This window comes from Ursus maritimus, unplaced genomic scaffold (genome assembly GCF_017311325.1).
Source record: "Ursus maritimus isolate PB19 unplaced genomic scaffold, ASM1731132v1 scaffold_23, whole genome shotgun sequence".
NCBI classification, from domain to species: Eukaryota; Metazoa; Chordata; class Mammalia; order Carnivora; family Ursidae; genus Ursus; species Ursus maritimus.
In genome coordinates, this window is record NW_024424786.1 from 40,305,596 (window position 1) to 40,333,032 (window position 27,437).

A 27,437-nucleotide genomic window follows, 5' to 3' on the forward strand; every position below is an offset into this window, starting at 1 on the left:
GTGGGGTAGGAGTTGTCCGCCTCCCCAGAGCACAGCCCCTGTGAGGGTCTGATGAAATCAGGGACGCCTCAGAGAAACTCATACGGGAATTTAGACTCCGCCTTGGAGGTAAATAGCCTGGCCAGGTGTCCCCTCCTGGTGGCACCTGAGCAGGCTGGGGAGAGGAGTGGACTCTGCTCCGCCCAATCCAAGCTCCGTGTCTCCCTCTGGCCAGCACGTCCTGCTGGGCCTGCGCTTCCAGGAGCTGTCGTGGGACCACACCTCCCCCGAGGAGGAGGAGTCTGTCCTGTGGCTGGAGTTCGATGGGGACAACGAGGGCACACCGGTCAACAAGCTCCTCAAGATCTATTCCAAGCAGGTAGTGGGCGTCGCCTGTGGCGGGGCTGGGGGTGCGGTGGGGTAGCCCGGGCTCAGGGCGCCCCAGACTATTTGGAGGCTCCAGACTGGCTGACAAGGAGGTGAGAGGGCTGCTGAGGGCCTGGGGACCCGGGGAGCTGCCATCAGCTGACCTGGAGCCACGCTTGTGAGTCAGAGGCCTGGGGGGATGCCACCCCGGGCTTCCCTGTGCTGTGTGACCAGCCCGCACGGCTCCCCGTCCTCCAGGCCTCCTGGGAGTTGGGTGCTCTCGGAGGGGGAGCAGGCATGGCAGGGCGAAGGTCCCCACAGTGCCTTTGTTTCACTCTGTTCTCCCAGCCCCCACCCCTGCCCCCCTGCTCCTGGCCTGGTCACGGCACAGGCCTCCCTCCACACCTCGGCCTTCCCTCTCACTCAGCACAGACACTGGTCGGGACTCCTGTCCCTGAAAGTACATCTCCACCCCGGCCGCCATCTGGGGTCTCTGGACCCTCCATAGACGCTCTTCTCACTCTGGCCTCCCCTCCCCCTCGGCGCCTCCACCCCTGCACCTCCCTGCCATACGCCCAGAGGCCCCTGCTTTGCCACCGAGCGCAGACGTCTGTCCTCCGTCCCTGCTCAGCCTGACCGTGAGCTCCCGGACACTCCCGTCCCCTGCCGTAGCTCCTCTGACCCCCTGCCGTAGCGTCCAAGAGCTCTTCCCTCTCACAGCTTGGATGCTCGGCCGGCCCCACCTTTCTGCTGATGACTCCGTAATTGTCACATCACTAAGCTAGACCCCTTTTTAAAGTAAATGCTGTAGTGAATTACACATAGAGACAAGCGCCCAAATGCTAAGCATATAGCTCAACAGATGTTCCCAAAATAAACCCATGTCAGCTTTCAGGTTGCGAAATAGAACCAGGACCCCAGGAGATCCCTCAAGCCCCCTCCCAGGCGTTTCCCCCCCCACCTGGGGACCCCCTTCCTGGCTTGTTTCACCTTTGAGTCGTTCAGCCTGGTCTTGAACCTTCTAGCACCAGTGTATTCTCTTCTGTCTGGTGTGTTCCGCTCCATCCTCGCTGCGGGTAGTAGTGGCTCGATCTTTCGAGACGCGCTCTGGTGTTCCAGCATCCAAATTCACCAGTGTTGACTTTCGCATGCCATCACTGAGGGACACTTGGGTTTCCGGTTTGGGACTGTTGCCAGCAACGCTGCCACGATCACGGTCACACGTGTCCTTTGTGTGCATGCGTGGGTGGACACCTGGGAGCGGAACGGCCGGGCCAGCAGGTCAGCACGTGCCATCCCCAACAGCTGTCCCCAGCAGTCATGCCAGTGCTTCCTGCTCCACATCCGCTCCCCAGCCTGGCCCGTTCTAGCCGCTCTGGAGGGAGAGTTGTGCCATCTCTTTACGGTTATTTTCCTTTGTTTTTCAGTCCATTGTGTTAAGGTATAATTTACAGCCAGCCTCCGTTTTAAATCTTTTTTTTTTTTTAAAGATTTTATTTATTTATTCGACAGAGATAGAGACAGCCAGCGAGAGAGGGAACACAAGCAGGGGGAGTGGGAGAGGAAGAAGCAGGCTCCTAGCGGAAGAGCCTGATGTGGGGCTCGATCCCACAATGCTGGGATCACGCCCTGAGCCGAAGGCAGACGCTTAACCGCTGTGCCACCCAGGCGCCCCCAGCCTCCGTTTTAAGAGTAAGTCCTGATGCATTCACGTGCCTGTGTAACCACAGCAGTCAGGCAGTGGAGCAGCTCTTATACTCACAGACGTGTCTGTTCACACCTTTCATCCATTTTTTATTGGAGTTACTTGCACCGCCCCCCACATCTCCGCATGGCTTTTGTTGGCATCTCCCCCCGCCGCCACCTGACGAGGTTGAGCAGCTTTTCTGTATTTACTTGCCATCTGGATGTCCTGCCTGCTGAAGTCTTTGCCAGTTTTTCTTTGGGGTTGTCTTTTTTTTTTTTTTTTTTTTATTCATCGTTTTGTACATTTCTTGTCTGCTTTCGGAGTCATGCCCCACCTGCTACTTGGTGCCTCCCTTCGCTCTCCCTAGTGTTTCGCTTTTTCCAGAGCCTTCTATAAATACACTCAGCTACATACGTACACGCACAGGACTCCCACGTACTTACACAAGCAAAATGAAGAGCACGTCTACACGAAGACTTGTGCTCAGGTGTTAGGGCAGCTCCGTGTATAATAACCGAAGCGTCAGAAACAGCACAAACGTCCATCAACAGGTGCCTAGGAACACCACTGGTGGTACACACGGTGTCCATAACATGGGCCGCCTTTGACACTGGCTTCTCTCCCTGACCTTCGTGTTTCGAGATCCATCCATTATCGCAGGGCATGTCAGTTGGTCCCTTTACATCATCGCATCGTATTCCACAGCGTGCATGAACCTCAGGTCAGCTCTTCACCCACTGAAGAAAGATGTTGGGGCTGTTTCCAGTTTGGGGCTTTTGTGAGTAAAGATGCTCTAAACATTTGTGTGGGCAGATGGCTTCATTTCTCTTGTCTGAGTAGCTAGGGGTGGGATTGCCGGGTTCTGTGATAAACCTCACATCGCCTCTGTTAGAAACCACCAAACTGGGGCGCCTGGGTGGCTCCGATGGTTGAGCATCTGCCTTCGGCTCGGGTCATGATCCCATGGTCCTGGGGTCCAGTCCTGCATCGGGCTCCTTGCTTAGCGGGGAGTCTGACTCTCCCTCTGCCCCTGCCCCTCCCCCCTGCTTATGCTCTCTCTCTCTCTCTTTCTCTCTCTCTGTCAAATAAATAAATAAAGTCTTAAAAAAAAAAAAGATTTGGGGCGCCTGGGTGGCTCAGTTGGTTGTCTGCCTTCCGCTCAGGTCATGATCCTGGGGTCCTGGGATTGAGCCCCATGTCAGGCTTCCTGCTCAACAGGGAATCTGCTTCCCCCTCTCCCCTTCCCCCTGCTGGTGCTCTCTTGTGCACTAGCTCTCGCTGTCTCAAATAAATAAATAATCTTTAAAAAATAAAATAAAAATATTTTAGTTATTTAATTTGAAAGAGGGAGGGAGAGCGTAAGTGGTGGGGAGGGGCAGAAGGAGGGAGAAAGAGAGAGAAAAGCAAACTCCCTGCTGAGCAGGAAGGTGGACGTGGGGCTGGATCCCAGGAGCTGGAGATCATGACTTTGAGCTGAAGGCAGACGCTTCACTGACTGAGCCACCCAGGCACCCCTATAATTCTTACTAAAATTCTAGAAACTAGACGTTTTATAATTTTAAGTCTATGATCCACTTCAAGTTGCTTTCCTACGTGAAGTGTGATATATAGATCAAGATTCTTTCTCTTCTCTTTTTTCCTTTTTCCAGTGTTATTTATTGAAAAGACTGCCCTTTCTTCATTGAATTGCCCTTGTGTCTCTGTTGCAATTCAATTGGCCAAGTGTGTGTGGGTCTATTTCTGGATTATCTGTTCTGTGCCCCTGGTCTGTGTGTTTGTTTTTCACTAGTACTAGTATATTGACTACTGAAACTTTATAGTAAGTCTTGAATTCGGGTAGTATGATTTCCAGAACTTTGTTCTTTTTCAAAATTGTTTTTGACTATTCCGGTTCCTTTGCGTTTCCGTGTTAATTTTAGGATAAGCTTGTTGATTTCTATCCTTCCTTCCCCCAAAAAAGCCTTCTGGGATTTAGACTAAGATTGCATCGAATCTGTAGGTTAATTTGGAGAGAACTGACATCCTAAGTCTTCTAGGCCATTTATTTGTTTTTTATTTTTTTCACTAATATTTTATAGTTGTCAGCAGACAGATATGTACATCTTCTATCATATTTATCCCTAAGTATTTCTTTGCTTTGCTTTGCTTTCTTTCTCCCCCTGGTGCTACCGTAGATGGTACTTTTTAATTTATTTATTTTTATTTGTGTTTTAGTGACACAAAAGTGTATTTCTCTCTCACATAACATCACAGGTAGGCAGTCCAGTCAAGACCTGTTACGGTGAACCCAGGGTCCTTTAACCTTGTTGCTCCCCCGTGCATATTCTCTTCCTCTTACATTCACTCATGGTCCAGGATAGCTGCTTCAACTCCAGCCATCACATCCACACGCTAGACAACAGGAAGAAGAGAAAGGGAGGAACACCATGACTTTTAATTTCAATTTTCGGTTGCTCATTGTGATATGTAGAAATACAGCTGATTTTGTTATCTCCATACTCCTACGTCCTGCCACTTTGTTAAACTCACTCACTGGTTCTAATAGTTTAGCTGCAGATGCTTAAGGGTTTTCTCTGTAGACAGTCGTGTTGTCTGTGATTAAGGATAGTCGTGTCTGTGTTCCTCTGTCTGGCCTGATTGCGCTCTTTCGGACTCCCGGTACAGTGTTGAGTCGGTGTGAGCAGACATCCCAACTTGCTCCTGACCTTGGAGGGAGGTTGGTTCAGTCTTGCTCTAAATAAGTATGGTGTTAGCTGCAACTTCTTCAGAGACACTGTCATTGGGTCGAGGAAGTTCCCTTCTATTCCTCATTTGCCAAGCATTATCTTGAATGGATATTAATTTTGTCAAGCGTAGTGTAGTTTTAATGGCGGGCTCCCTGAACCTCAGGAGCGTTGCGCTGTGATTGAGGCTTTGTTCCAGGGAACTTAGAGGGCTCCCTGTTGTGCTTACAGCCCCGGGCCCTCTGTCCCCACTGGCTGCCCTCCTGTTCTCCAGCCCACTGCCCGCCCTGCTTGTGGAGTCTCTCGGTGAGAAAAGGAGGCAGGTGTGGAGAATGGGTGCTGGCTTTTGCTCCTGGGTCCCCTCCCCAGGATGGGTTGTGTGGCTTCCCGGAGGCCTTGGGCTGCACTGGGTGGGGGCAGGTACCAGGCCACTTCTGTGTCACCGTGGGGCCATCCCCCTGGCCCCTGCCCCTCCTGTGGGGACTCTTCTTGGAAGCACAGGCAGGCGTCGACCTGCCTCGGTCGCTGCCGTATCCCACGGCCCTGTCGCAACACCTGGCACGGGGTAGGCACTCAGTACCCGAGGGTCGCTGCCCGCTGATGGCTTTCTGTCTGTGGATCCATCTGACCCCTGGTGTCCCCATCATATGGGGGACCATGCTCACTGACACCCGGTCACTTCCCCTTTTCTGTCAACGTGGGTTACGTGTGAAATTTGTTGAGAAGGTAGCGCTCTTGAAGAATGGGCTCAGAGGGAGCCGCCCACCCGCACCCTGTGCAGGACCTTCCTCATAGGCCTGCAGGTTCTTCTCGCAGAAGGTCTCCCCTGTTCCTACACCTGGCTCCTCTTCCTCCCTTCCTCATCCTCCCCTAACAGCTGAGCTCCTTTCCCCCTGTGGCCTGACCGCTGCGGCCCACGGCACTCAGCCTTCCGGGCCTGGGCCTTCTGCCTAGAACACTCTTTCTGAAGCACCCCACCTCCCAGACCTGAGACGGGGACCCCTACTGACCTCCGAGGTCACGCAGATGGATGCCTCCCCTGGTCCCCTCCTTCCTTTCTTGTGTAAATGATGCTCGCTTCGTCATCTGCCTCCCCCAGCCAAAGGCCCTGCCGGTCCATCTGGTCCAGGTCTGTCTCCTCCAGGGTATGGAAGGGCTGGGCCTCACGGCAGCCGCTCTCTCCTCCCCAGGCCGAGCTGATGAGCGGCCTCATTGAGTACTGCATTGAGCTGAACCAGACTTCAGAGCCCGCCGCCCCCCAGGAGAATGTGCCCGGCCCTGCCGCCGGCTCCCCGCCGCCTCCCGCTCAGCGCCCACAGCTGCGGAGACAGGGCAGCGTGGTGTGCAGCCGCCTCCAGCATCTCTCCACCATCGACTACGTGGAGGAAGGTGAGTGAGTGTGCGCACGCACACGTACTCCGCACGCACGCACGTCTGCACGCTACAGGGGGCCCCGGGGACAGGGAGGTGCTGAGCAGTTCCAGAGCTAGCGAAGTAGGGTCCAGCTGGCAGGGACCTAATTGGGGAGAGGGGGCGAAGCCCGGTGAGGGTCGCGTCTTAGGAGCTCTGGGCCTGGGAATGGGGGCCTCTGGGGCCCCGGCGGGAAGGATCCTTTTCTGTCACTGCCGTCGTCCACAGATGTGTTGCCTGTGGCCGTGTCCAGATGGGACAAACCAGAAACTCCCGATGCCTGTTGTTTCAGGTGTGGGTACAAAACAGTGGGGCCCCGTCCGGTGGAATCAGGGCAGCTGGTAAACAGGCAGTGCCCTGAGCGCAGTGTGGTGTCTGGGATCGGGCCCTGGAGCAGACAGACATCTGTGAAAGAACCGCTGAGGTCCGGAAGTCTGTACTTTAGTTAATCACGTGGCACCAATGCTTAGTTTTTAGTTTTGGCAAACAGACGATGGTGACAGAGGATGCCAGCCAGCATCGAGAGAAGGTGGACGAGGGTATATAGGAATTCTTTGTATTATTATCTCTGTGACTTCTCGATAAATCTAGAATTATTCCAAAATAAGAAGTTGTTAAATGCAAGAACTAAGACCTGCATTTAAATAGCAAGATGGAGGGGGGCCTAGCTGACCCAGTTGGTGAAGCATCTGCCTTCGGCTCAGGTCATGATCCCAGAGTCCTAGGATCAAGGTCCGTATCAGGCTCCCTGTTCAATGGGGAGTCTGCTTCTCCCTCTCTGCTGTTCCCCTTTCTTGTGCTCGCTCCCTTTCTCTCTCTCTCTCTCTCTGAAATAAATAAAAATAAAATCTTTAAAAACCTTTAAGAATACATAAATAGCAAGATGTTCACAAAATAAGGCCAAGTAATAAAAATCAGGACAAGCCCCTGCGAGACCGCGTCCATGTGTAGGAAGAAGGAGACGCGCCAGCTGTGGTGGTGGATTGCGGTAGCTTCTACTTTTTCTCTGGGTTTCTTTGTAGTATTTACATTTTTGATGACAATCATGTCATGTTTTTTAAGATTTTATTTATTTGAGAGAGAGACAAGACAGAGCATGAGTGGGGGGAGGGGCAGAAGGAGAAGCCGACTCCCCCGCTGAGCCAGAAGCCTGACGCGGGGCTCGATCCCAGGACCCTGAGTTCACGACCTGAGCCGAAGTCAGATGCTAGATGCAGGCGCCCCAAGCAGGTCATTTTTATAATCGGGCAAAGCAAAACGGTTTTTCTGTAACATAACCATTTGCACCATCGTGGTCTTCCTCGGCGTGGCTAGCAGGCATGGTCGCCCAGCTCCCTGTTTGGGACATGACAGTTCCGGTTGTCAGCCACTGCAGACAACATAGCTGTAGCTAAGTCCTCACTTGGAATCTGAACCTCTTCCTCGGGATAAGTTCTAGAAATGGGGTTGCGGCGTCAGACGGTGCGCGCGCCAGCCTTCCACCCCCTCCAGCATGCCGCGAGAACTTGTTCGGGTCGGTGTCCAGGTATCAGTGAGGTTGGACTGATCCTATGTGCTTGGTCCTTTCTGTTTTCTTTCTGGATTATTGTTCATTTATTTGTGTTGCCAAGTTTTCTTTTGTTGCTTGATTTTTTTTTAATTAACATCTTCCATTAATATTTGGTATATTTGTTACAGTTAACAAGCAAATATGGGTACAGTATTGTTAACTGAAGTCCTCCGCTTGGGGCACATGTCCTTCCCAGTGGCCGGCTCCATGCAGGTCACCACACCACATTTAGTTGTCCGTTCTCTGTAGGCACCGCTGGGCTGCGTACGTTTCTCGGATTTCCCTGGCTTTCGATGACCTTGACGGTTTGGAGGAGGACTGCTGGGGGATGTTGTAGGATGCCGCGTCACTGCGATTTGCCTGACGCTTCCCTCGTGCTCAGGCAGGGGTTGTGGGCTGGGGAGGAAGGTCCCAGAGGTAAAGTGCCGTTTTTATCACATCATATCAAAGGTGTGTGATCAACATGACTTAGGACAGTTGGTGTTGACCTTGTCACCTGGCTTGAAATTCTAACTCGTAAGATTCTTTTTGTCTTACCGAGGCTCACCTTCAGCAAGCCGTCCGTGTTGCAGGTGTTGTATTTCTGTGGTCTGTTCTTGAACTGGTTTGAGCAGAAGCCCCAGGGACAGCAGAGCTGGCCCGGCATCACATGCAAACGCGGATTTGCCTGGTTCGGGAGGCTGGCCACGTGGCCCGCCCTTGCCACCGCTGGTGGGAGAGCTTCCGTGCGGAGCTGAGGCTCAGACAGTTCCTGGCTGCGACGAGGGGGGACTCTGTCCGACAGGCTCTGGAAGGAGCCAGCTCCTGGTGCCCCCGGGGGCCTGGACCATCTCACCTCCAGAAGCCCTCCCTCAGCGAGTCCCTCTTCTCCCTCGCTAGGTCAGCAGATCAAGCGGGTGAAGCCGAAACGCACCACGTCCTTCTTCAGCCGGCAGCTCTCCACAGGCCAGGGGAGCTACACCGTGGTGCAGCCCACCGACGGCCTGGAGCAGGGCTGAGGGCAGCGGCGCCGGGCAGGGGGAGGGGACAGGGGGAGGCTCCCCCTGGACCTGGCCCCGCATTCTTCTCCCCGAAGGGCAGGACCAGGCTGCGGCCCTGGTGTTGGGCAGGAGGGCTGCCTCGAGAGGCTAGAAGTGGCTTCTGGGCCTGTGATGGCACACGGGCCGCGCAGGGCTGGCAGGGTCCTTCTTGCAGCCTGCCTGCCCTTCCCCTGGACTCAGCCCCACGGCTGTCTCAGGACCATCTGAGGAGGCTCTGGCCACCTCCTCCCAGCCAGGGACTTGCCCTTGTGCCCCTCTCAAGATGGACAGTGTCCCCTGCTCTGACGTCCTCGGTGGCAGCACTGACGGCAGGGGGCCGATGAATAGGGTTTGGGACCTGTAGGTCCAGTGTGTGTCTTTGGTCTTTTCCCCAGACTTTGGTGACCACATCCCCGCGTTCCTTCTGCCGCATTTCACGCACGCTGCCAGTCTGGGCATGGCCCTGTGGGGCGGGAAGGAGGCCTCCCTGGATTGACCCACTGCAGGCACAGAGAGGGTGAAGCCCCTCGCTCATCCCCTCTCTGGCTGGCTGGAACTGGGGGAGCCAGGCAGGGCCTGGCTCGGGGAGCACTCTGCGCCCCTCCCTCCGGCCTTGTGGGCAGGACACATTCTGACTGGAAGGAAAGTGCCTTTTTGCCAGCCTTTGGGGACAACACTGTGCCGGGAGGTGGCTGTCCTGTCCTGTGGACCAACACACCTACCAGACCCACACTCCACACTCGGAGAGGCTCCCAAACCAGCCTGGGCTTCAGGTTTTCGTTTTGCTCTTTTTTCATCTGCTTCGGTTCCATGAAGCCTGGGAACTCTGGGGTAACTTGAGGACGATGCCCCCACCCGCCTCAGGGCTGCCGGCTCTCCCTCAAGATGGCACTGTGGTGTCCGTCCGCCTGACCCCGGCGTGTTCCCTGCGAGCTGGTCTCTCCTTCCAGGGACATTGTAGGGAGGCCGGACCTGGTGCTGGCCGTGGTTTTTCCCCTGCTTCACCCTCCTGGCTTCTCCCCGAGGAGCCAGCCTGCAGGAGGGCCTTCCCAGCCCCGCTTCCTCCAAGGTGGGTCCGTGGCCCTCACTCGCTTCCGGAGACCTTGCGCAGGGCACCGGGCGCTGCCTTGTCCCCCTTCCCCTGGAGAGCCTTGGCAGAGGAAGTGCAGACTGGCCCCCAGGGTCAGAGCCTGCTCCCTCCCCTTCCTTTTGGTGACTTTTGAGCTCTCCCGATGTTCTGAGGTGGGCTTGCCTCCGGCAGTAGGGACTCTATTGTTTGTTATCATAAATAGTGTCCCCAGCCTTTTGGAATGCCCCCCCCCCAGGCCATCTTGTCTCCCCTCCTGGAGTCACTGGACTGGACCGGCCACCCAGCCCGCCTGGCACCCAGCCCCCGGGTTCTCTCCTCCCACTCGCTGTTTTGACCCAGGTGAATGTTTATCTGCTGGGCTGAAGGGCTGGGGGGGCGGGCGTGGTCGCACGTTACTTGTTTTTACTCTTCAGTCTCTCTGCTGTTCTCTGAGCTTCCCTTGTGTGCCTTGACCTTTTCTGCCTGCCCTTTGGGACAAAGCAGTATTCTACCAAGTGCCCTTTGAATATTCTCATTCTTTTGTATCACATGACTTATTAATAATAAAATAAATTCCCAGCAAACTTTGGGTGGTTTACGTGATGAAATAGCAAGAGTGTGTTAATTACACCCCGGGAGTCGATTACAGGCTGCTTGTTGGCTTTGTATTAAATACTCATCAAGGTCTGCGGCTCTCTGGGCTGCCGAGCTGAATTTGATGGAGAGCCCAGAGTGACGTTTTCCAACCTCAGTGGCTGGTCAGAGACTCCCAGGGTAAGAAGGTCCAGGAGGGGTTTGGGGGTTCATGGTGGGAACCAAGGTGGGGAGGTCTGCAGGGAGGCAGGGGAACAAGAAGCCGACAGTGGGCAGACGGGAGCCTTTGTCCCTGTCCCATGAGCCTAAGCCATGCCACCATGGCCTCTTAGACCCCCTGCTTCCCCGCTCCTCCTCACCCCTAGGGGTGTGGGCCCCGGGCACAGTCCGGACCGCAGCACCTCAGCCGAGAGGCCAGAGAAGCCTCTTGCCCACGCTGAGGGCTCCTCCTGCCCCGGGCCTGGCCAGGAGGCAGTTTGCCACAGATCCTGTTGTGCGTAGCTGCGGCCTTTGGCCCTGTAGGGTAAGCACACCATTTGGGGTTTGGAGTTCACACTGAAGGATTTGGGAGCTAGAAGGAGCAAGCCACGGGTCTGTGTGGCAGTGAGGTCCTGGGACTAGGGCCTCTCCCCTCGTGCCTGCTGTGGGGTCCTCCGTCTGGCAAGGACAGCATGACGCCACGACTGTGGGCACTTATGTGAGTCTCCACTTCCGGACCTTTAAGAGGGGACTGGTAATAGTACCCGTCTCAGAGGGTTGTTGGGGTGCTTGAAGCTCTGACGAGGCACTTCACCATCCTCTAAAAGTCCTGTGTCTGGAAGCTGGCAGGGATGACAGGACCCCCTGAGAGGCCAGGGCCTGCCGATGGCACGGACACCCCCACTCCAGTGGGTGAGGGAGTAGCAACAGCCCGGAGCCTGGCCGACCTGGAGCCCCTTCCTCTTACCCAGGCCCCGTCAGCCCTCGCCGCCTGTGGCTATCCTAAAAGATGGGCACAGCCTGAATGGCTTCAAGCCACACACCTTCGTTGCCTCACCGTTCTGTAGCTCAGAAGTTGGAAACGAGTCCATCTCACTGCGCGAAGGTCAGGGTGTTGGCAGGGCCTCATTCCTTCTGGAGGCTCCAGGGGAGAGTCCATTTCCTTTCCCTCTGCAGCTTCTAGAAGCCCCCGCACTGCCTGGCTGGTGGCCATTCCTCCATCTTCTTCAACCAGTGAAAGCGAGTGACGTCCTCACATCTCTCTCTTTTCTGCTCTCCTCTTCCAGGTTAGAGGCCCTTGTGGTTACCTTGAGCCAGTGTGGATAATCGGGGACCATCTCCCTGTTAAAGCCGGCTGACTGGCACCTTCCATTCCTCTTTGCCACATAACCTAACATTCACAGGCGCTGGGGATCAGGACGCAGTCGTCTCGGAGGGACGTCCTTCTGTCTGCCACGCTGCCCCTCCCGCCACAGCCCTGCTCTGCTTTGTGTTCCAGGTCGGCCCCTTTGCCTCCTCTGTCGCTCTGACCGGGCCTCGTCCCACTCCCTGCCCTGGAGGCCCGGGAGCAGGCGCCGCTGCCTGTCTGTGGGCAGGCTCCAGCTGACGGGGACCCCCTCGCAGGACCCCTACCCAGTCTGTACCGCTAGTTCTCTGGGTGGTTCGTGGGCCTAAGTGCAGAATGTGTCCCCCCAGCCACACATAAACAGCGTTTTGGTCATCAACGGGCTGTCCCTCACAGAAGGGCCTTTGTGTGCTCTTCGTGGCCACCCAGCATGGCAGACGGCGAGGTCACTGCCCCCACCCTTCACTGGGTGTCCTCCTCCACCCCCCACATGGGCTGACCCTGACAAACCACCCCTTGTGATCTGCACAGGGACCCGGCAGATGGAGGGGTAGACCTGGGGGCTGGGAGAGGTCTCTGTGATCCCAACCCCAGGCACCCTTGAGATGACCAAAGAGGGGTCAGGGGAAGGAACCCAACTGAGACCCAGATCCCCTCGGGGAGCATGCCTTTACATGGCAAGATGGCCGCCGGAAGTTCCCCTGGGAGTTGGCTTCCTGGTCTGTGAGGCCCTCTGCCCCCTCTTCTCCATGCAGGGGTGCTGGCCACACTGAGGGGGGTTCCACTGCCTACCCCATGAGCACCCACCCTGGGGTCAGGCCCTGAGGTGGCACCAGTCCAAATCCCTGCTCCGAGTGGGTGGTGAGGACAGCAACTACACTCCAGGCCCTCTGCCCCTCCCCCCCACAGCCCTTCCCCCACCAGCTGCGGCCTGCCCAGAGGCTGTCACCCCGACTGCATGGGGGTCAGGCTTCAGGGCCCTCCCCAATCCAAGAGCCCCTCCCCGGGCTCCGGGAGAGCCTATCAGTGTGTTGGGTGGTTTTGTATAATACGCAAAAGAAGGATTTAGACTCTTTTTCTGAAAGAGAGGCCCCCAGAACTATTTCAGCGTCAGTCCACACAGTTCCTAGCTTGGTCTCTGGCCACCAGACATACTGGCTCCCCTTGCTTGTAGAGCATACCCTGCAGTCTCCCTTCCTGGGGGCCTTTGCTCAGCACTCCTTACCCTCCTCCCCACCTTGGCTTCCCAGCACACCCCCAGCCCACATTCCGGTCACCCTGGGTCCTCACACTGGACAGCTGTCCTTGTCCTGGAAGGGATCAGAGAAGGCCAAGACCCCATTCGTTGTCTGACTCCTGCTCCCTGCGGTGCAGCCTTAGGCCCATTTTACCACCTTTCTGGGCCTCTGTCGCGTCACCTCTGAAATGGGGCTGGTAGCAACACCTGCTGCCCCGGTCCCTGGCGGAGCCAGGCGGCCTGTGTGATTTCTTCCCGCGCCCAAGGGCGGAGCGGAGTGTTCTGCTCACGTCCGCAAAGGAGCAGCGCGCCCCTGCTCGCAGAGGCAGGAGAGGTCAGCACGGTCAGGATCCCCCACCGTTGTGAGGCCGAAGTCACCTCCGCGAGCCCCAGTTTCTTCGTGTGTGAGCCGAGGCTGATCAGCCCTGCTCTAGGAGGTTGTGGGTGACGCTGGGGAACAGCTGTGGAGCCACCGGCCACCCGTGTGGCTGCATCTTCGTGTGGCGGTGTCGCTCATTCGCTCGTCCCTGAAGACCACGTTCCAGAAGGTATTTTCGTGCATTGCCGTTCCACCTGCATGAGGTCCCTGGGGCTGTCATCACCAAGTACCGGGGCGGGGGGCTTAAACGATGGGAAGGTATCGTCTCACAGTCCTGGAGAAGGTGCGGGCCGGCCACGCTCCCGCCACGCTCCCTCTGAAAGCTGCAGAGCAATCCCTCCTTGCCCCGCGTGGCTTCTGGTGCCTTTTTGCAATCGCTCGCGTTCCTTGGCTCGCAGCTGCATACATCCAGTCTCTGCCTTTGTCATCACCTGGCTTCTCCCTGTGTGTGTGTCTGTCCTGTCTGGTCTAAGGACACCAGTCACTGGGGATGAGGGGCCCGCCCTATGTCACTTCGTCTCCACTAATGACATCTGCAGCGACCCTATTTCCAACTAAGGTCACATGCTGAGGTCCCAAGAGTTGGGACTTGAACATCTCTTATTGCAGGGGACACCATTCAACCCCTAATTCCACCCTAATGGTGTACCGTCTTGGTCTTCTTTGGGCTTTTTAGTGCACCAAAGGTCGCTATTCTAGAACCCCAGCTGCCCTTGCTGGCAAGTGGCTTACCTCCACCAGTCTGGCTCCCACAGCCTGGCTCGGCCAGCACCTGGCTCCAGTAGCCCCCAAACCAGAACAGATCCGGGGGGGGGGTCGGTGCAGTGGTCTGGGGTCTTCGGGGCTCCCTGACCCCCTCACGCTTCAGAACTCGAACAGCAGAGGTCGCGGGAACCATCAACACAGGCAGTCCTTTCCGAGGCTGGGGCATTTCTGGGGACATTCTCCACCACTTACAGTTTCGGGGACCTTTCAGCAGACCTCCCCAGTCCCAGCTTCTCGGCCAGTCGGGCACAGGTGGCTCCTGCCACAACCGCAGCCAGGCGGCCGCGCAGATGCAGCCACAGGAGGCAGGACACCCACAGGGAGCCAGAAGCCCCATGGGGTTCAGAATACAGCAGGGCGGCCAGGGCAGCTTCCGTGCTCAGTCCAAGAAGCCAACGGCTCAGGGCACACAGGTGAAGCTGGAAAGGAGAGGCCTGGAGGGACCGTGGCAGCAAGCAGTTCCAGATGCCCCCGCACCAGCAGCTGAGAGAATCAGTGACTGAGCTGTCCAAAGGGTATCAGCTCGAAGTCCAACCGGCTTTGCAGGGGGCACCAGGGTTAGGAAATGACCAGGGACACAAGCCACTTTGGACACACACAGTGTCCCAGACGGATAGGCCGGCCACACCCAAACTCCAGGAGACAAAGGGAACCCACAACAGACGGGGAGGAGAGTCAATGATCAAGGAAGGCTTCCCAGAGGAGAGAGCCTGACAGGTTCTGTGTAATAGAGACGAAAGGAGCACAGTGAGAGGGTATGAGGGTGGGGGTGGGGGGCAGAGCAGGGGAGTCACGCCAAGCCTGGCTGTGACCTCGAGCCTGACAGACGCTGACAGCCCTGAGCCAAGGGAAGTGGGGGACTTCAGGGCAGATTCTCACTGCTCCTCCTTCTCCCAGGCAGGGAGGACATTTTAGAGCCGCTGGACACTTTCTCCGTGTCCAAATTCGAGAAGGCAGGCGGATTACCCCGATGTCACCCAGCACAGGGTGGCAGGGTTAGGACCGGGTCAGGACTTCACTTTATTTATTTTATTTTTTATTTTTTAAAGATTTTTTTTTAAGATCTTATTTATTTGAGGGAGAGAGAGAGTGAGGAAGAGAGCACAAGCCAGGGGAAAGGCAGAGAGAGAAGCAGACTTCCTGAGCAGGGAGCCTGATGCGGGACTCGATCCCAAGACCCCGGGATCATGACCTGAGCCGAAGGCAGAGGCTTAACCAATCTGAGCCACCCAGGTGCCCCAGGACTTCAGTTTTCTTTTCTTTATTTTTAGAAAGAGATTTTTTTTTAAGATTATTTATTTATTTATTTGACAGAGAGAGAGAGACAGCGAGAGAGGGAATACAAGCAGGGGGAGTGGGAGAGGGAGAAGCAGGCTCCCTGCCTAGCAGAGTGACAGACTCTGATCCCAGGACCCTGGGATGACGACCTGAGCCAAACGCAGACACTTAACGACAGAGCCACCCAGGCGCCCCAGGATTTCAGTTTTCAGCAGCAAGTCGGGTGCCCCAGGGTTGGCTGCCTTTTTTTTTTTTTTTTTGCCCCCACCAGGTTGACAATTTGGCAGGGGGAGTAGAGGGCGGAATTGGGGAGAGTCTGCCAACGTCACTGCTTGCAGGTCCAGCGATGGCCAGAAGGGGGCAGCTGAGCCCGCCCTTTCCTCCTCCAGCGCCACCGCAGAGGCAGGGAGCCCGCGTTTCCCCGCCCAGACCTCCGTAATCTGGAACCTGGGGCCGAATCTGCGGGGCCTTAGGTCTGGCGCTGCATATGTCCCTCCTTTCAGGGCAAGGGCCCTGGCTCCCGACCGCCACCACCTTCCTACAGCCCATGGTGGGGGGTCCTGGACCTCCAAGGGCACCAGTTGGTGAGGGGACCCACTTTTTCCAAAGAACAGGATCTATGTCCTGCAAACAGACTCTGCTTTGGAATTTTTTGTTTGTTTTTCTGCAAAATGATAATCTCGAGTCAAAATATTTAAAGCTAGGGCTCTGTGGGGAAATCTAGGGGGTGGGGTGGGCACACCCTGGGTTAGTCATCTCCCCCCTGCTCCACCCTGTGCCCGCAGGAGCTGACTGTCCCCGGCCCCGCCCGCCAGCCCCCCTTCCCAGCTGTCTCCCCCACCCAGACTGAGCAGGCCAGCTATTTTAAACTACTTGTCATAAATACAATTTGCAAGAGGGAGGTTAATAATAGTCCCAGCTCTTCCTCTGGACTTCTGTGTCCCCTGCCTATCTGACCTTGGCATTTCGTGGAGGGGGTGGTGGTAATCGGATACTCCAGGCCAGCGAGAGCACAGGCCTCCTTCACAGTGTCAAGGTCAGCAGCCTCCAATGGCCAGCGGCACCCCTCAGAGGGTTTCTGCTGTACCTGCTGACGCCCCAGTGCCACGACGCCTTGCTCCCAGATGCCACTCGGAGGTGGGGGGGGTGGCGGGGGTCAGAGCAGAAAAGGCTCCTTCAGAGGTTCAAGGACAGTTTAAATGACCAGTGCTCTCGTGGAGTCACGGTCGGGACTAGACAAGACTCAGGCCTGAGGACGGGGCTCTAGCAGCAGGACCCCAGTGCAAGGGGGAGGCTTGGCCGTGGGGACTGCAAGCAGCCTGGAGAAGGAGGAAGGTTTCTTGGGGGCTGTGCAAATGTAGTAGGATGTCAGCGTCCCCCAAGTCCCTGCCCAGACGAACTGTCGCCAGGATTCCTGGTGGATGGGGCTTGGGGAGAGGCTGGCAAGGTGAGTACAGGTCTCAGAAAGTGGGACTTGCTCAGTCAGCAACAGGGAGGCTGAGGAAGTCTGGGGGCCACTGGTAGGACACAGCAAGGGCTGAAGGAGACAAGGCTTGTGGGACCAGGTCGCTAGTTCCACAGGACTTCCCTCTGCTGGGGGCTGGGGAGTGATGACACAGGCACTCAGCGCGGTTGGGGGCCGAAGGTGGGTCTAGAGTTGGCAGAAGGGCCGGGCGAGCTCTAGGCAGAAGGTCAGCTTGGGCAAGACTCAGAGAAAGCAGTCGGGCGGGGCACCGAGGGCCTGATGGCCAGGAGTATCGGGTGTACGTGACAGCGAGTCCAGGAGCTCCAGATGCAGGGGACTGACATCGTCCAGGTGGTGTCCTGGAGGCGTGGCCAAGGCACAAAGTCTGGCTCTAGGAGCCGGGAGGCCTCCGGAAAGGGCCTCAGGGACTGAGAGCTCACAAGCCCCATGCCCTGACAGGAGACAAAGGTCATATATGTAAGGACCGCTCTCCTTTTTTTCTTTTTTTTTTTTTAAAGATTTTATTTACTTGACAGAGAGAGACAGCCAGCGAGAGAGGGAACACAAGCAGGGGCAGCAGGAGAGGAAGAAGCAGGCTCCCAGCGGAGGAGCCCAATGCGGGGCTCGACCCCAGGACTCTGGGATCACGCCCCGAGCCGAAGGCAGACGGTTAACAATGGAGCCACCCAGGCGCCCCGGGGACCTCTTTCCCACCTAAGGGTCCCCTCCCTGCTCCTCCTCCCTCTGGCCGCCTGCTTTTTGGACCACGTGGGCTAAGAACATTTGAGCAGGGAATGTAGGTAGAAAGGTCCATCTCCCCCTCTGCCTTAGAAAGCAGGGTCTAGGGGGTGTGTACCCCGACAGCCTCTCCCTCAAACGCCTTCTGCCGGCTCCAGCAGAGACAGCTTCCCGAGTTCCCTCAGCAGGCCCAGGCACTCAGGGTGAGCTGCTGGGCCCCAGCCCACAGGGAGCAGCCCCGGGGCCCTTTCTCCTTGTCTCCTGACCTGGGCGTCCGGGCTGGACAGGCCCCCAAATCGGGGCCTATCATTGAGTTTGTGGGGCTGCTGCTGACCTGGGTACCCATTTTCTTCCTTTGGTCTGCCAATATCACAAATATTTGTTGAGAGCCTCACTGTGGACGGAGTGACCTTTACAAAACACAGACTGCTTTTGTCCACACATTTACTAAGGTTCACTGCGTGCCAGGGACTGCAGGGTTGGGGATCCGGTGGAGGCAGAACAAACAGAAACCAGCCCCCCTCAAGAAGCTCAAGTCCCAGTGGGGCACGGGACCCACTGCGAAGGTGACTTCTGGGCACAGGCCCGAAGCAGCTGAGGGACAGTCGGGCCAGATGGCCACCGGGCGAAGAGCCTTCCAGCCAGAGCAATATTGGTCAGAATTATGAAGTGGAAACGAGAAAAGAATGTCTGGGAGAGGTTAAGATTGGCCCCGGGGCCACACTGTGGGACGGGGGTCTGCCTGCTGAGCCCAGGCTGAGGCTGAGCTTCCTGCCGGGCCAGCAGAGGCTGGTGGGGGCTGGGCAGGGGCAGGCTGCGGATCCCGCATGGGCTGCTGGGAGGCAAGGTCAGGCGGGCCAGGATGGGCTCCCAGCCAGCACACGGTGACTGCGCAGCTTCCTCTCCCAGGCTCCCAGGGGCCTCGTGGCTCAGAGCGAAAAGGCCCCAGCCGAGGGGCTCCTGTGCGTGGACAGCCAAGGTGACCTGGGCAGCCGCAGCTCTGGAACTAGACCTATGGGGAATGGGAGCAGGGTTCTGGCACGTTCTCTAGTTGCCCTGCCCTTGGCGTGAACCTGAAGTACCACCCGTTTCTCGCCCTTCTTTCCCTTTTCCAGGGGCTCCAGCAGGAGATCTGGGTGCTTTCCTAGGCTGGTGTGTGTTTGGAAACAGGGCTGAGCTGGTTTCACAACAAGATGGGGAGGCGCCCAAGGCCGTTAGAAAGCCCTTGGAACCCAGGCCCTGACCCTGAAAAACCCAGATGCTGCCCAACAGGCCCTTTCCTGTCCTTTCTCCTCCAACCCTGAGCTCCTAAGTGCGCTGCCCTGGAAGGAGAAGGCTTCAGCCACCCACTCGGGCGGGGTGGACCCATCGCCGGCCCCGCCCAGAGAGCCAAGGCCCTGTTTACGGGTGTTTCCTGGAACAGCTTGTTTTGATCTAAAGAAATGTGCTGACGCACTGCCTGCTCTCCTCCCTCAGGGTGGAGGTATTTTTAGCCTTATTTGCAGAAGAGAGGCAGAACCCAGGCGCCACATTGGTCCACCTTATTGTGAGACTATCTTACCCCTCCCCCCCTACCCAAGGAAGGACAGGGATGTCCCTGTGTGGTTTTCTACTGTTAAAAAACAAAATTCAGGGGCGCCTGGGTGGCACAGCGGTTAAGCGTCTGCCTTTAGCTCAGGGCGTGATCCCGGTGTTCCGGGATCGAGCCCCACATCAGGCTCCTCCACTATGAGCCTGCTTCTTCCTCTCCCACTCCCCCTGCTTGTGTTCCCTCTCTCGCTGGCTGTCTCTCTCTCTCTGTCAAATAAATAAATAAAATCTTAAAAAAAAAAAAAATTCAGGGGCGCCTGGGTAGCACAGTCGTTAGCCATCTGCCTTCGGCTCAGGGCGTGATCCCGATGTTCCGGGATCGAGTCCCACATCGGGCTCCTCCGCTGGGAGCCTGCTTCTTCCTCTCCCACTCTCCCTGCTTGTGTTCCCTCTCTCTCTGGCTGTCTATCTCTGTCAAATAAATAAATAATCTTAAAAAAAAAAATTCAACTGAGCAAAGTTAATGACCCAACTGGCCATATTCAATGATTCATGAATTGGGCAATTTTCCATCTGATAAACAGAAAGAAGCTCCATGGAGCTGTATAAAATAGAAGGGTTTCATAGACAGAAATAGGGTATGACAGGGAGGATATTAGCAAAAGAGACATTGTTTCAAGCAAGATCACCTTCCTTTAGGGGGACGAGCAAGGGGCCTTATAATGCAACCTACCTCACTGGAGCTGATCAGTGAATTCTAGACTGATTGGTCGGAAACTGCAATTAAGTTAGGTATTAAATCTTGGTGGGTCTTAGCACAAGTGACTCCATTTTAGATATGCTGTTTCTTTTTTTTTTTTTTTTAATATTTTTTTATTTATTTATTTGACAGAGATAGAGACAGCCAGCAAGAGAGGGAACACAAGCAGGGGGAGTGGGAGAGGAAGAAGCAGGCTCACAGCAGAGGAGCCTGATGCGGGGCTCGATCCCATCACGCCGGGATCACGCCCTGAGCCGAAGGCAGACGCTTAACCGCTGTGCCACCCAGGCGCCCCAGATATGCTGTTTCTTTTTAACACTATCCTCCTCTCACCTCTCCTCAAGTACATTCCTTTCCCAAAGAAAACAAGCTGTGTGGAACTGGAGGCCAGGAGAGCTTCTAAACAAGGACCCTCTGAAACGGCCATTTTGTCCTTGAAAATGGAGTGGGTGGCCAGAGCAGTTCCAGACACAAGGGCACAAAAAAGGGCCTTAGTTCCTTTTGTGAAGGAAATCCTAAGCTTTGTAAAATCCTAATGTTTTTTTGTTGCTAATTCCACCTACTCCTAACTTTTTTGAAAAATGAAATCTAAGTTAGTTTGTTTCTGGGACTTGGGAATGATATGAATGAGGGCGATTTTTAGACTAGAGGTAGGGAAAAGCAAGCTAAGACTTCAAGCTGGGCCCAGGAAGCAGCTGCACAGCAGTGACTACCACCTCTCAGGCGCCTTGTAGATAAATAAAGGGCTGACCCCACAGCCTGGTACTGTGACGCAGCAGGAAAAGAATTTGCTTAGTATTATACATACACACCTCACAGCTTTCTAGAACATTCCGGTAGGTAATTCCCTCTTCCCACACTGTTCTTTCAGGCCAAGTCTCTTCAATCGACCCCTGGAAACATTGCCAGGACAAGACTGAGGGGGCAGATCTTGATGAAGGGGGAGCTGCCAGAATCCTTCCCTAGCAGAAGAGCTCAGCTAAGCAGCCGCTGGTGAACATGCCTGGGCTTGCCACAAACTCAGTCTTCAGTGCGGAGGGTCACAGGAGACTCACCGGTTTTGCAAGAACTACAGGGAGGGGCCCAGCCCCACCTCGCTGAGCCTGGGGGAGAATTCTTTCCCAGTTTCCTCCCAGTTGCCAAGGGAGCCTACTGTCAGGGAAGTTTTTGTTTGGGGTGTGGGTGGTTACTTTGGGAAGGAGACTTTCTGGCAGGGAGTTGGTCTAAGAAGACCTTCGCACTTCTGGTTATTCTGGCCACAGTCCTTCTGCCCTATGCATCTGGGGGCCGGGGCTGAACAGAGGCCACATGGTGGTCTCAAGCTGTGGTTCCCCCTCACTCTGGCGAGGGGATGCCAACTGCCCTTTGCAAAAGCCTCACCAAAGGCTCAGGCCTGGCTTGGCCTGGCCTTGGTGGAGGGGCTTAGAGTCTGAGAGGTTTGCTTTTGCCTCTGCTTTAGAAGACCCAGGTTGGGGGTGCCTGGGTGGCTCAGTCCATTAAGCATCTGACTCTTGGTTTCTGCTTGGGTGGTGATCTCAGGGTCCTGATCTCAAGATCATGGGATCGAGACCCATGTCAGGGTCCATGCTCAGCGTAGAGCCAGCTTGGGATTCTCTCTCCCTCTCCCCACTCACGTGTGCTCTCTCAAATAAAAATCTTTAAAAAAAGAAAAAGAAAAAAAGACCCAGGTTGGAGGCCTTCTCTATGTAAGCAGCCAGCAGGCAGTGCCCTCACGTCATGGAACCGGCTCCCTGAGGCCCATCACGGGCTGTAAATGCCCTGGACAAATGGGGGGGGTGTGACTTTTGTTTTTTTTTTTTAACGTCTCCCTTTTCCCCCACCTCCCAATGTAAAACAGGTTGGGTATCTACACTCCTTTGGTCTTGTAGCCACGCAAGTATGTATTGTTTTCCGCATAAACAAGATTTTAATCTCATTATTTTGCAACTACTCATTTCCATGTAATACACCAGGAAAAACCATTAAGTAGCCTATCCCAGGACGTTGTTTTCTCAGGAACTACTGCAAACCTTCAGGCCCCTGGTAACAGAGACTAACGAAACCATAACACGTTCCCCACAAGCCACAACGCAGCAGCATCACGGGGCTTAACGTTTTCATCAGTTCGCCCCCCAACCATTTCTAATCCCACACAAATCACAGCAATGTCTCAGGCAGAGAAGCTCCAGGGGCATCTGAGGGCGTCTCACAGCGGACACCCCGCGGCCCGTCCCCGCTGCCCTGATGAGGGTCCAGAACCCGGCCGCGCCGGACCGCCCCGCCCCCACCCGCGCGCCGCGGCGCTGACGTCACCGGCGCTCACGAGGCCGCGCCACCGCCCGCGGAGTCACGCGGAGGCGCCCCGCCCCCCCCGCCGCCGCCGGGAGTGATGCGCCCGCCGCAGAGATCCCTCCGCCGCCGCCGCCTGGAATTTTCCTGCCGCTCTGCCGGCCCTTCTTTCGGACTTGTGCGGGGCGGGGTGACCTGAGGCGACCCCGGCGTTTCCGTCGGCCCCCTCTGGAGTGCGGCCCTAGCCCGCCTCCCGCACACTCCTCCCCGTCCCCTCAGCCCCCAAAAAGGAAAAGGGGGCTTCTCCCCCACGGAGATCGCATCCCAAATATGACTTTGAAACCTTTTCCCCGTGTCACGAAGCACTGTTAAAGGGGAAGCGCGGATAACCGGGGAATCTAGGTGGTGGACGCGGGGGAGGCCGAGGGGGGAGACGGAGACCCTGCCGAGTCATCTCCTTGGGCAGGGCGGGGGAGGGACTTTTTTTCCCCCCGTGGCGGTGGAGGAATCGTCCCGTTGGGCAATGCCCCAAGTGACGCGGCACAGGGCTATAAAAGCAAAAGTTGTGGCCTGTCCATCAGGAGTTAGCGACAGGGAGGGCTGCTGGCTTGGGTTTAGTGGTGGGGAGGAAGTGGCCAGTTTAGGGCCTCAGGGGACAGATGGAGGAGATGACAGAGTTAGAGACTCGAGGGGGCTGGGGTACAAGGACAAGGAAGGTTAAAGAGGAAGCTAGATCTTGGGGGAACTGTGGTGGGGAGAGTTTCGTTGACAGTTCCCGCAGGGACCCAGTGGAGGACAGCCGTTCAGGCCAGGCCTTGGCTGTCTTCTGGAGAAGGGGAACTTGACCTTTAGGAGGGCGCTGCCTTTGTGTGGCCCCAGCGAGCCTCAGTGCCCTGGTTTGTGTGGGGGGAGGAAGGCAGATAAAAGCGAGAGGAGATGGGATCTCGGCACCCTGGCTGGAGAGGAAGCGGAACTGGGCAGTGGATGCTAAGAGAATGATCAGGAAGGAAGGCAGTGGGGTGTGGGGCCGCAGGTGGGCCAGGAGGACAGACCTTGAACTTGTCAATGCTAGCAGCCCCCTTTTTTTTCAGAGGGTTGCGACCCCGCGTGGGGATGAGGCCTGGTCTTGTGGAAACTGAACTTAGCTTCGCGGGGCTGACAGCTCTGGTCCAGGGTGGTATGTAATTTTGGTTCGGCCTGGGACAGGGTCCAGGCCATGCCCAGCCTGGTGGAACCCGGGCCTGGGTGTGAGGCCAGAGCCCTTGTTGGAGGTGAGGGTGGTCTCCAGAGTGATTGAGGAGGAAAGGTGCTATCTAAGTGGTTAGTGGCATGGCGCCTGATGGCTCACAGGCTGGGGTGCTGAGGCAGGGTGTTCGTGCGTCTGTGGACAAAATTGACCCCCACTTTGTTTTCCAGGTGGCAGTGCTCCCCTTTGGACTTTTCCTCTAGGTTCCGTGCTAACTTCTGTGATCCCACTCTGCCCCTCCTCCTCTTAACTTTCTCGAGGTTATCCATTCGCTTAAAACATTGCCTCTGGTAACCCGGTAAGCCTGGGAAAGCTGCCAAAGGCCCTGAGAAGTTCGGTTCTGTTGGTAATCCGCGAAGGAGGACAGGCCTTCCCTGCTGAGACTCGGGTGGGGTGGGGTGGTGTTGCTTGCCTGCGGAGAGGGTGGGGATCGAACGTGTTCCTCGGGTGGGCCTGCCGCAACGGCTCCGGCTCAAAGCTACAAAATGCCTCATGGACCCTGGTTTGTTACTAGAGTGTTCATCGTGGTGATCAGATGGCACCCGGGAGAAACGGAGCCCCCGGCCAGTGTGAGTCGTAGCAGTGCAGGAGGGGAGACCCTGAAGGAGAGAGCCCGCCTAAATTGCTGTCTGCAGATGGAATTTCCAGAGGCTTAGGAGATGGAAGTTCTCCAGTGTCCGGTTTCCAGGCCTTGCTCAGGAAGTCCTGTATTCAGGAGGCCTTTTAAGGTTTTCAGATGAGCTTATGTGGGGGCAGTCATTAAGTCCAAAGCAGGTGCATCGGGCCATCCGCAGATGTGTGCTTCGATTGTTCGATCCAGGAGCACCGACCTCCAGGCACGTGAATGCCAGCAGGCACCCCTCCTTTTCTGGGGTGGAGGTTTTCAGATGCTGCATCTTCTAAATTGAGCCTCCCGTCATAACTGGTTCTGGGCTACGAACGTTGCTTCGAGAAGATTCTTGAAGCTGTAGGACATTCTAACATGCCACTACGCAGAGGGATGCCTTGTAGATGAATCTTGCAGATGGAGCCCAGGGACCCGCCTGCCCGCTGCCTGCCTGCCTCCCTGTGCATTGGTCGGAGTTATTAGTGTGATTGTCTTAACCTGTATTTTGGGAAAGTGTTCACATTTGAAATGCCTTAGGCAATGCTTAAATGAAGCATACTGGCAAATTGGGGGGTGGGGTCATTTTGTTACGCTACAGTCTTGGGGGTACAAGTCGGTTGTGGCTGTTAGAAGTGGCAGGTCTGGTTTGGGCATTCCGGTTGCATTGCAGATCACTAAGCGAAGGGGATAGTTGGGGTACTACTAGTGATCTTCGATTCTTCTGTGTATCTTTTTAATGTGAATTTTGATTTATTTTCAAAGTAATCTTTCAATGGGAGGACTGTGAGGGGTGGAGGTGGGGCACACCTTGACACTGGTTATTGGGAGGGGTGGGGGTGAAGAAAGGGAGAGGGTTGGGTGGGTATATGCTGCCAAGGGTGGGGGTGGCAGGGAATGTGGGGTGGAAAGGAATTCACCGGCAAAAAGGTCAAGTAGAGCTCTGGGGAACGTGATAGACAACAGGGCAGAGAAAATACTAGTTGATGCTAGTTAAATTGACTTGGAAGCACAAAAATGGCTTTGAAACTAAAAAATCCTTTAGAAATCTGCTGAATGCCGGGAAAGAGGCAAAATTGTTTTGCTTTGCGACAAGGTGGGGAAGATGGAGAAGCAGGAACTAGGAGGGGGAGGGGTTCGGAAGTGCAGATCTGCTGAGTAACAGCCTTCCCTGCTTCCCTCGCTGCTGCGGTGGCTTTAGTGAGGTGTGCAGTCAGTGTTGGGGAGCTGAGGTCTTAGGCTTTAAACGCCCCAGTTGTGAGTTTTTAAAGTACTTAAATTTTAGTAAATTTACAATTCGGGTGTGCCCTTGAGATTCAGATGTACAAGATCTCGCGGGTTTGTAACGTTTCTGTTTACTGAGATTTCGTGATGGAAAATTCTGAGCAAAGTGAAAACGCAGTGACTTTTAAAAGGAACTTTGTTTTATAAACAGATCTCTCCTCTTTGTGGTCTGTATTACCAGCAGTAAAAATTGTTGCCGTTACCTTAGTTCTTGTAACAAAGTAACCTTTTGTGGTCCCTGTAACTGTAATATACGTAGCAAAGTCCATGTACTTCCTGCAAAGGTTAGAGTTAATCGATTGTATCTTTAATTTGAGTGTTTGTGCTGTTCAAATTGATCCGGTACTTGGCGGGGCAACTATCAGTCAAAATCAGTTTGGGGAATAAGCAAAATGGGAAGGGGCTAGGAAGCCTGTACTAGATGTGGTCTGTTTTTAAAAATTCAGAGAAAGATCTGAGAGACCGTTTATGATGATTATTTCTGAGATGCATCTATGACATGGTCAAGTAGTAATACCAGTGGCGTTTAGTCCTGTGCCTCTTCCCTTTAAATTTTACTTAAAATTTAAACTCCCCGATATTTAAACTGCCTCTGGGATTTCTGTCTTCTGGGCTCTTTTTGGAATGTTTAAAAATTCGTTGGTATAGTCCGGTTTTAGTCGGTGACTTGGGTACGATGAAATTGCTGTCCTGGTTAAAGAGTATTCGTCATGTCTGTCTGGGAAAATTTGTTCGGGTGTATGGTTGTGAAATTGCACCTGCGGTCAAGTACTTTGTGTTGCTCAGAACTAGTCCTGTTGCATCATGTACGTGATGACTAATCATTTTCTTCCCTCTTTACAGCACAAATAAAGGTTGGAGTTCCAAACTCGTAATTGTTGTATTGCTATGTTACGTTCTTTGACCTTTACCACCTTTTCTGTAAACCAAGTTCTCTTAAATGAAGTCGGATGTGTTTCCATACTGTGGACTTCGGCTGCAATGTGCTCTTCAGGAGCTGAAAGTGCGGAGGTGGTTGAGTGGAGCGTGGTAACCTCACAACTGGCACGTCCCGAATGGTCTGCAGCCTGGTGGGCGCCAGTGGGGGCTCCGCGCACTGTGGGGAGCGTCTAATGGTTGTGCAAAATGTGACACTGAAACTTGCAGCCAGTGAAGGTCAGCGTCAAGGTGCTGGGGCACACTTAGCAATATCCGGGAACTAAAAATGGTTGGAGTCCATATGGTGTTGTCAGAAAGGGGACCTGTCGTTCCCTCTGCCTAGGGGAGACCAGCTAAAGAGCACAAAACGTGCCATACGTGTTTTCCATGTCTGTGGTTTGGGGGAGGCTGGAATGCATCTGGGGTGGGTCTGAGCACATCATTCTCATCTCTAGTACTAAAGAGCTGGCTTTACTGGGTGATTCAAGAGCTCGGGCTCAAGTGTGTACCTGCTGTATGAAGCAGGCCAAGGTTACGCAGAGGGCATGAGTAGAAGCGCCTGGAATCCGAGTTTGCCCCGTGACTCGGAATTGACTTTCCTGGGTGGGGAGGTGGCAGCAGCTCCATCCGGGGAGCAAAGTCCTGCTGCGTGGCGCCTTTACCGTTGGGCCGTAAGGTCTTCCCTCACAGGAGACCCAAGTCTGGGCTCAGGATAGGAACTGGCTCCGCCCTCTGCAAGGGAAGCTTGCCTTCGGAGGGGAGGTAAGACCTGAACTGGGGACAGCTGAGTGCTGTGACCTAAACAAGGGGGTGGAGAGAGTGGCCTAAAGGAGTGCAGCTGTGCGACTGGCTGTCGTCTTCGGTCCTTGCGTCCAGGTGGCCTGCTTGTGGGTCCTCAAGCGCCCTGATGGGCCTGCTTCTGAGAAGCTGGGGTTCCGTGCTGGGGGGGGGAAGTGGCCTGTTGGGGGGAGGTCATGGCTCCGCTATGAGAGGGGCCGCCGCACCTGCGCGCAGGTTTCGGGATCCGTTCCCTGCTTGCCACTCTGGCTCTTGAACCCCTAGAACAACCTAGGCCTCCTTTTCTAGTACCCCTTCTGTCTGCTTTTTACCCCAGCCCTCCCCCCATCCGCCCTGCCCTTTGCTCCAAATTGGTTTCTCCTTATTTTTCTCTATGGTGATTATGAAACTCTTGCTTCCAGCCTTGAGGGTAACTGCTCTAAATGC

The 27,437-nt window shown here is 55.4% G+C and overlaps 1 protein-coding gene and 1 long non-coding RNA gene across 3 annotated transcripts in view; both read left to right on the forward strand.

The window, feature by feature from the left end:
• FRMD8 (FERM domain containing 8) overlaps nt 1-22,035 on the forward strand; it is a 34,029-nt gene extending 11,994 nt beyond the window's left edge. Inside the window, exons 9-11 of one of the 2 annotated variants that reach the window (XM_040639400.1) lie at nt 215-358; nt 5,946-6,144; nt 20,744-22,035. In XM_040639400.1, the coding sequence (XP_040495334.1) occupies nt 215-358; nt 5,946-6,144; nt 20,744-20,838 (438 nt within the window). In that variant the 3' untranslated portion in view covers nt 20,839-22,035. Of the gene's footprint in view, nt 1-214; nt 359-5,945; nt 6,145-8,593; nt 10,387-20,743 lie in introns of those variants that run through there. The other variant, XM_040639399.1, reaches the window with a different exon arrangement.
• Nucleotides 22,036-22,745: 710 nt separating this feature from the next.
• On the forward strand, nt 22,746-26,170 carry LOC103679460. The gene is made up of 2 exons (XR_572949.2): nt 22,746-23,338; nt 23,578-26,170. It is a non-coding gene; the product is annotated as an uncharacterized LOC103679460 (long non-coding RNA).
• Nucleotides 26,171-27,437: the final 1,267 nt, after the last annotated feature.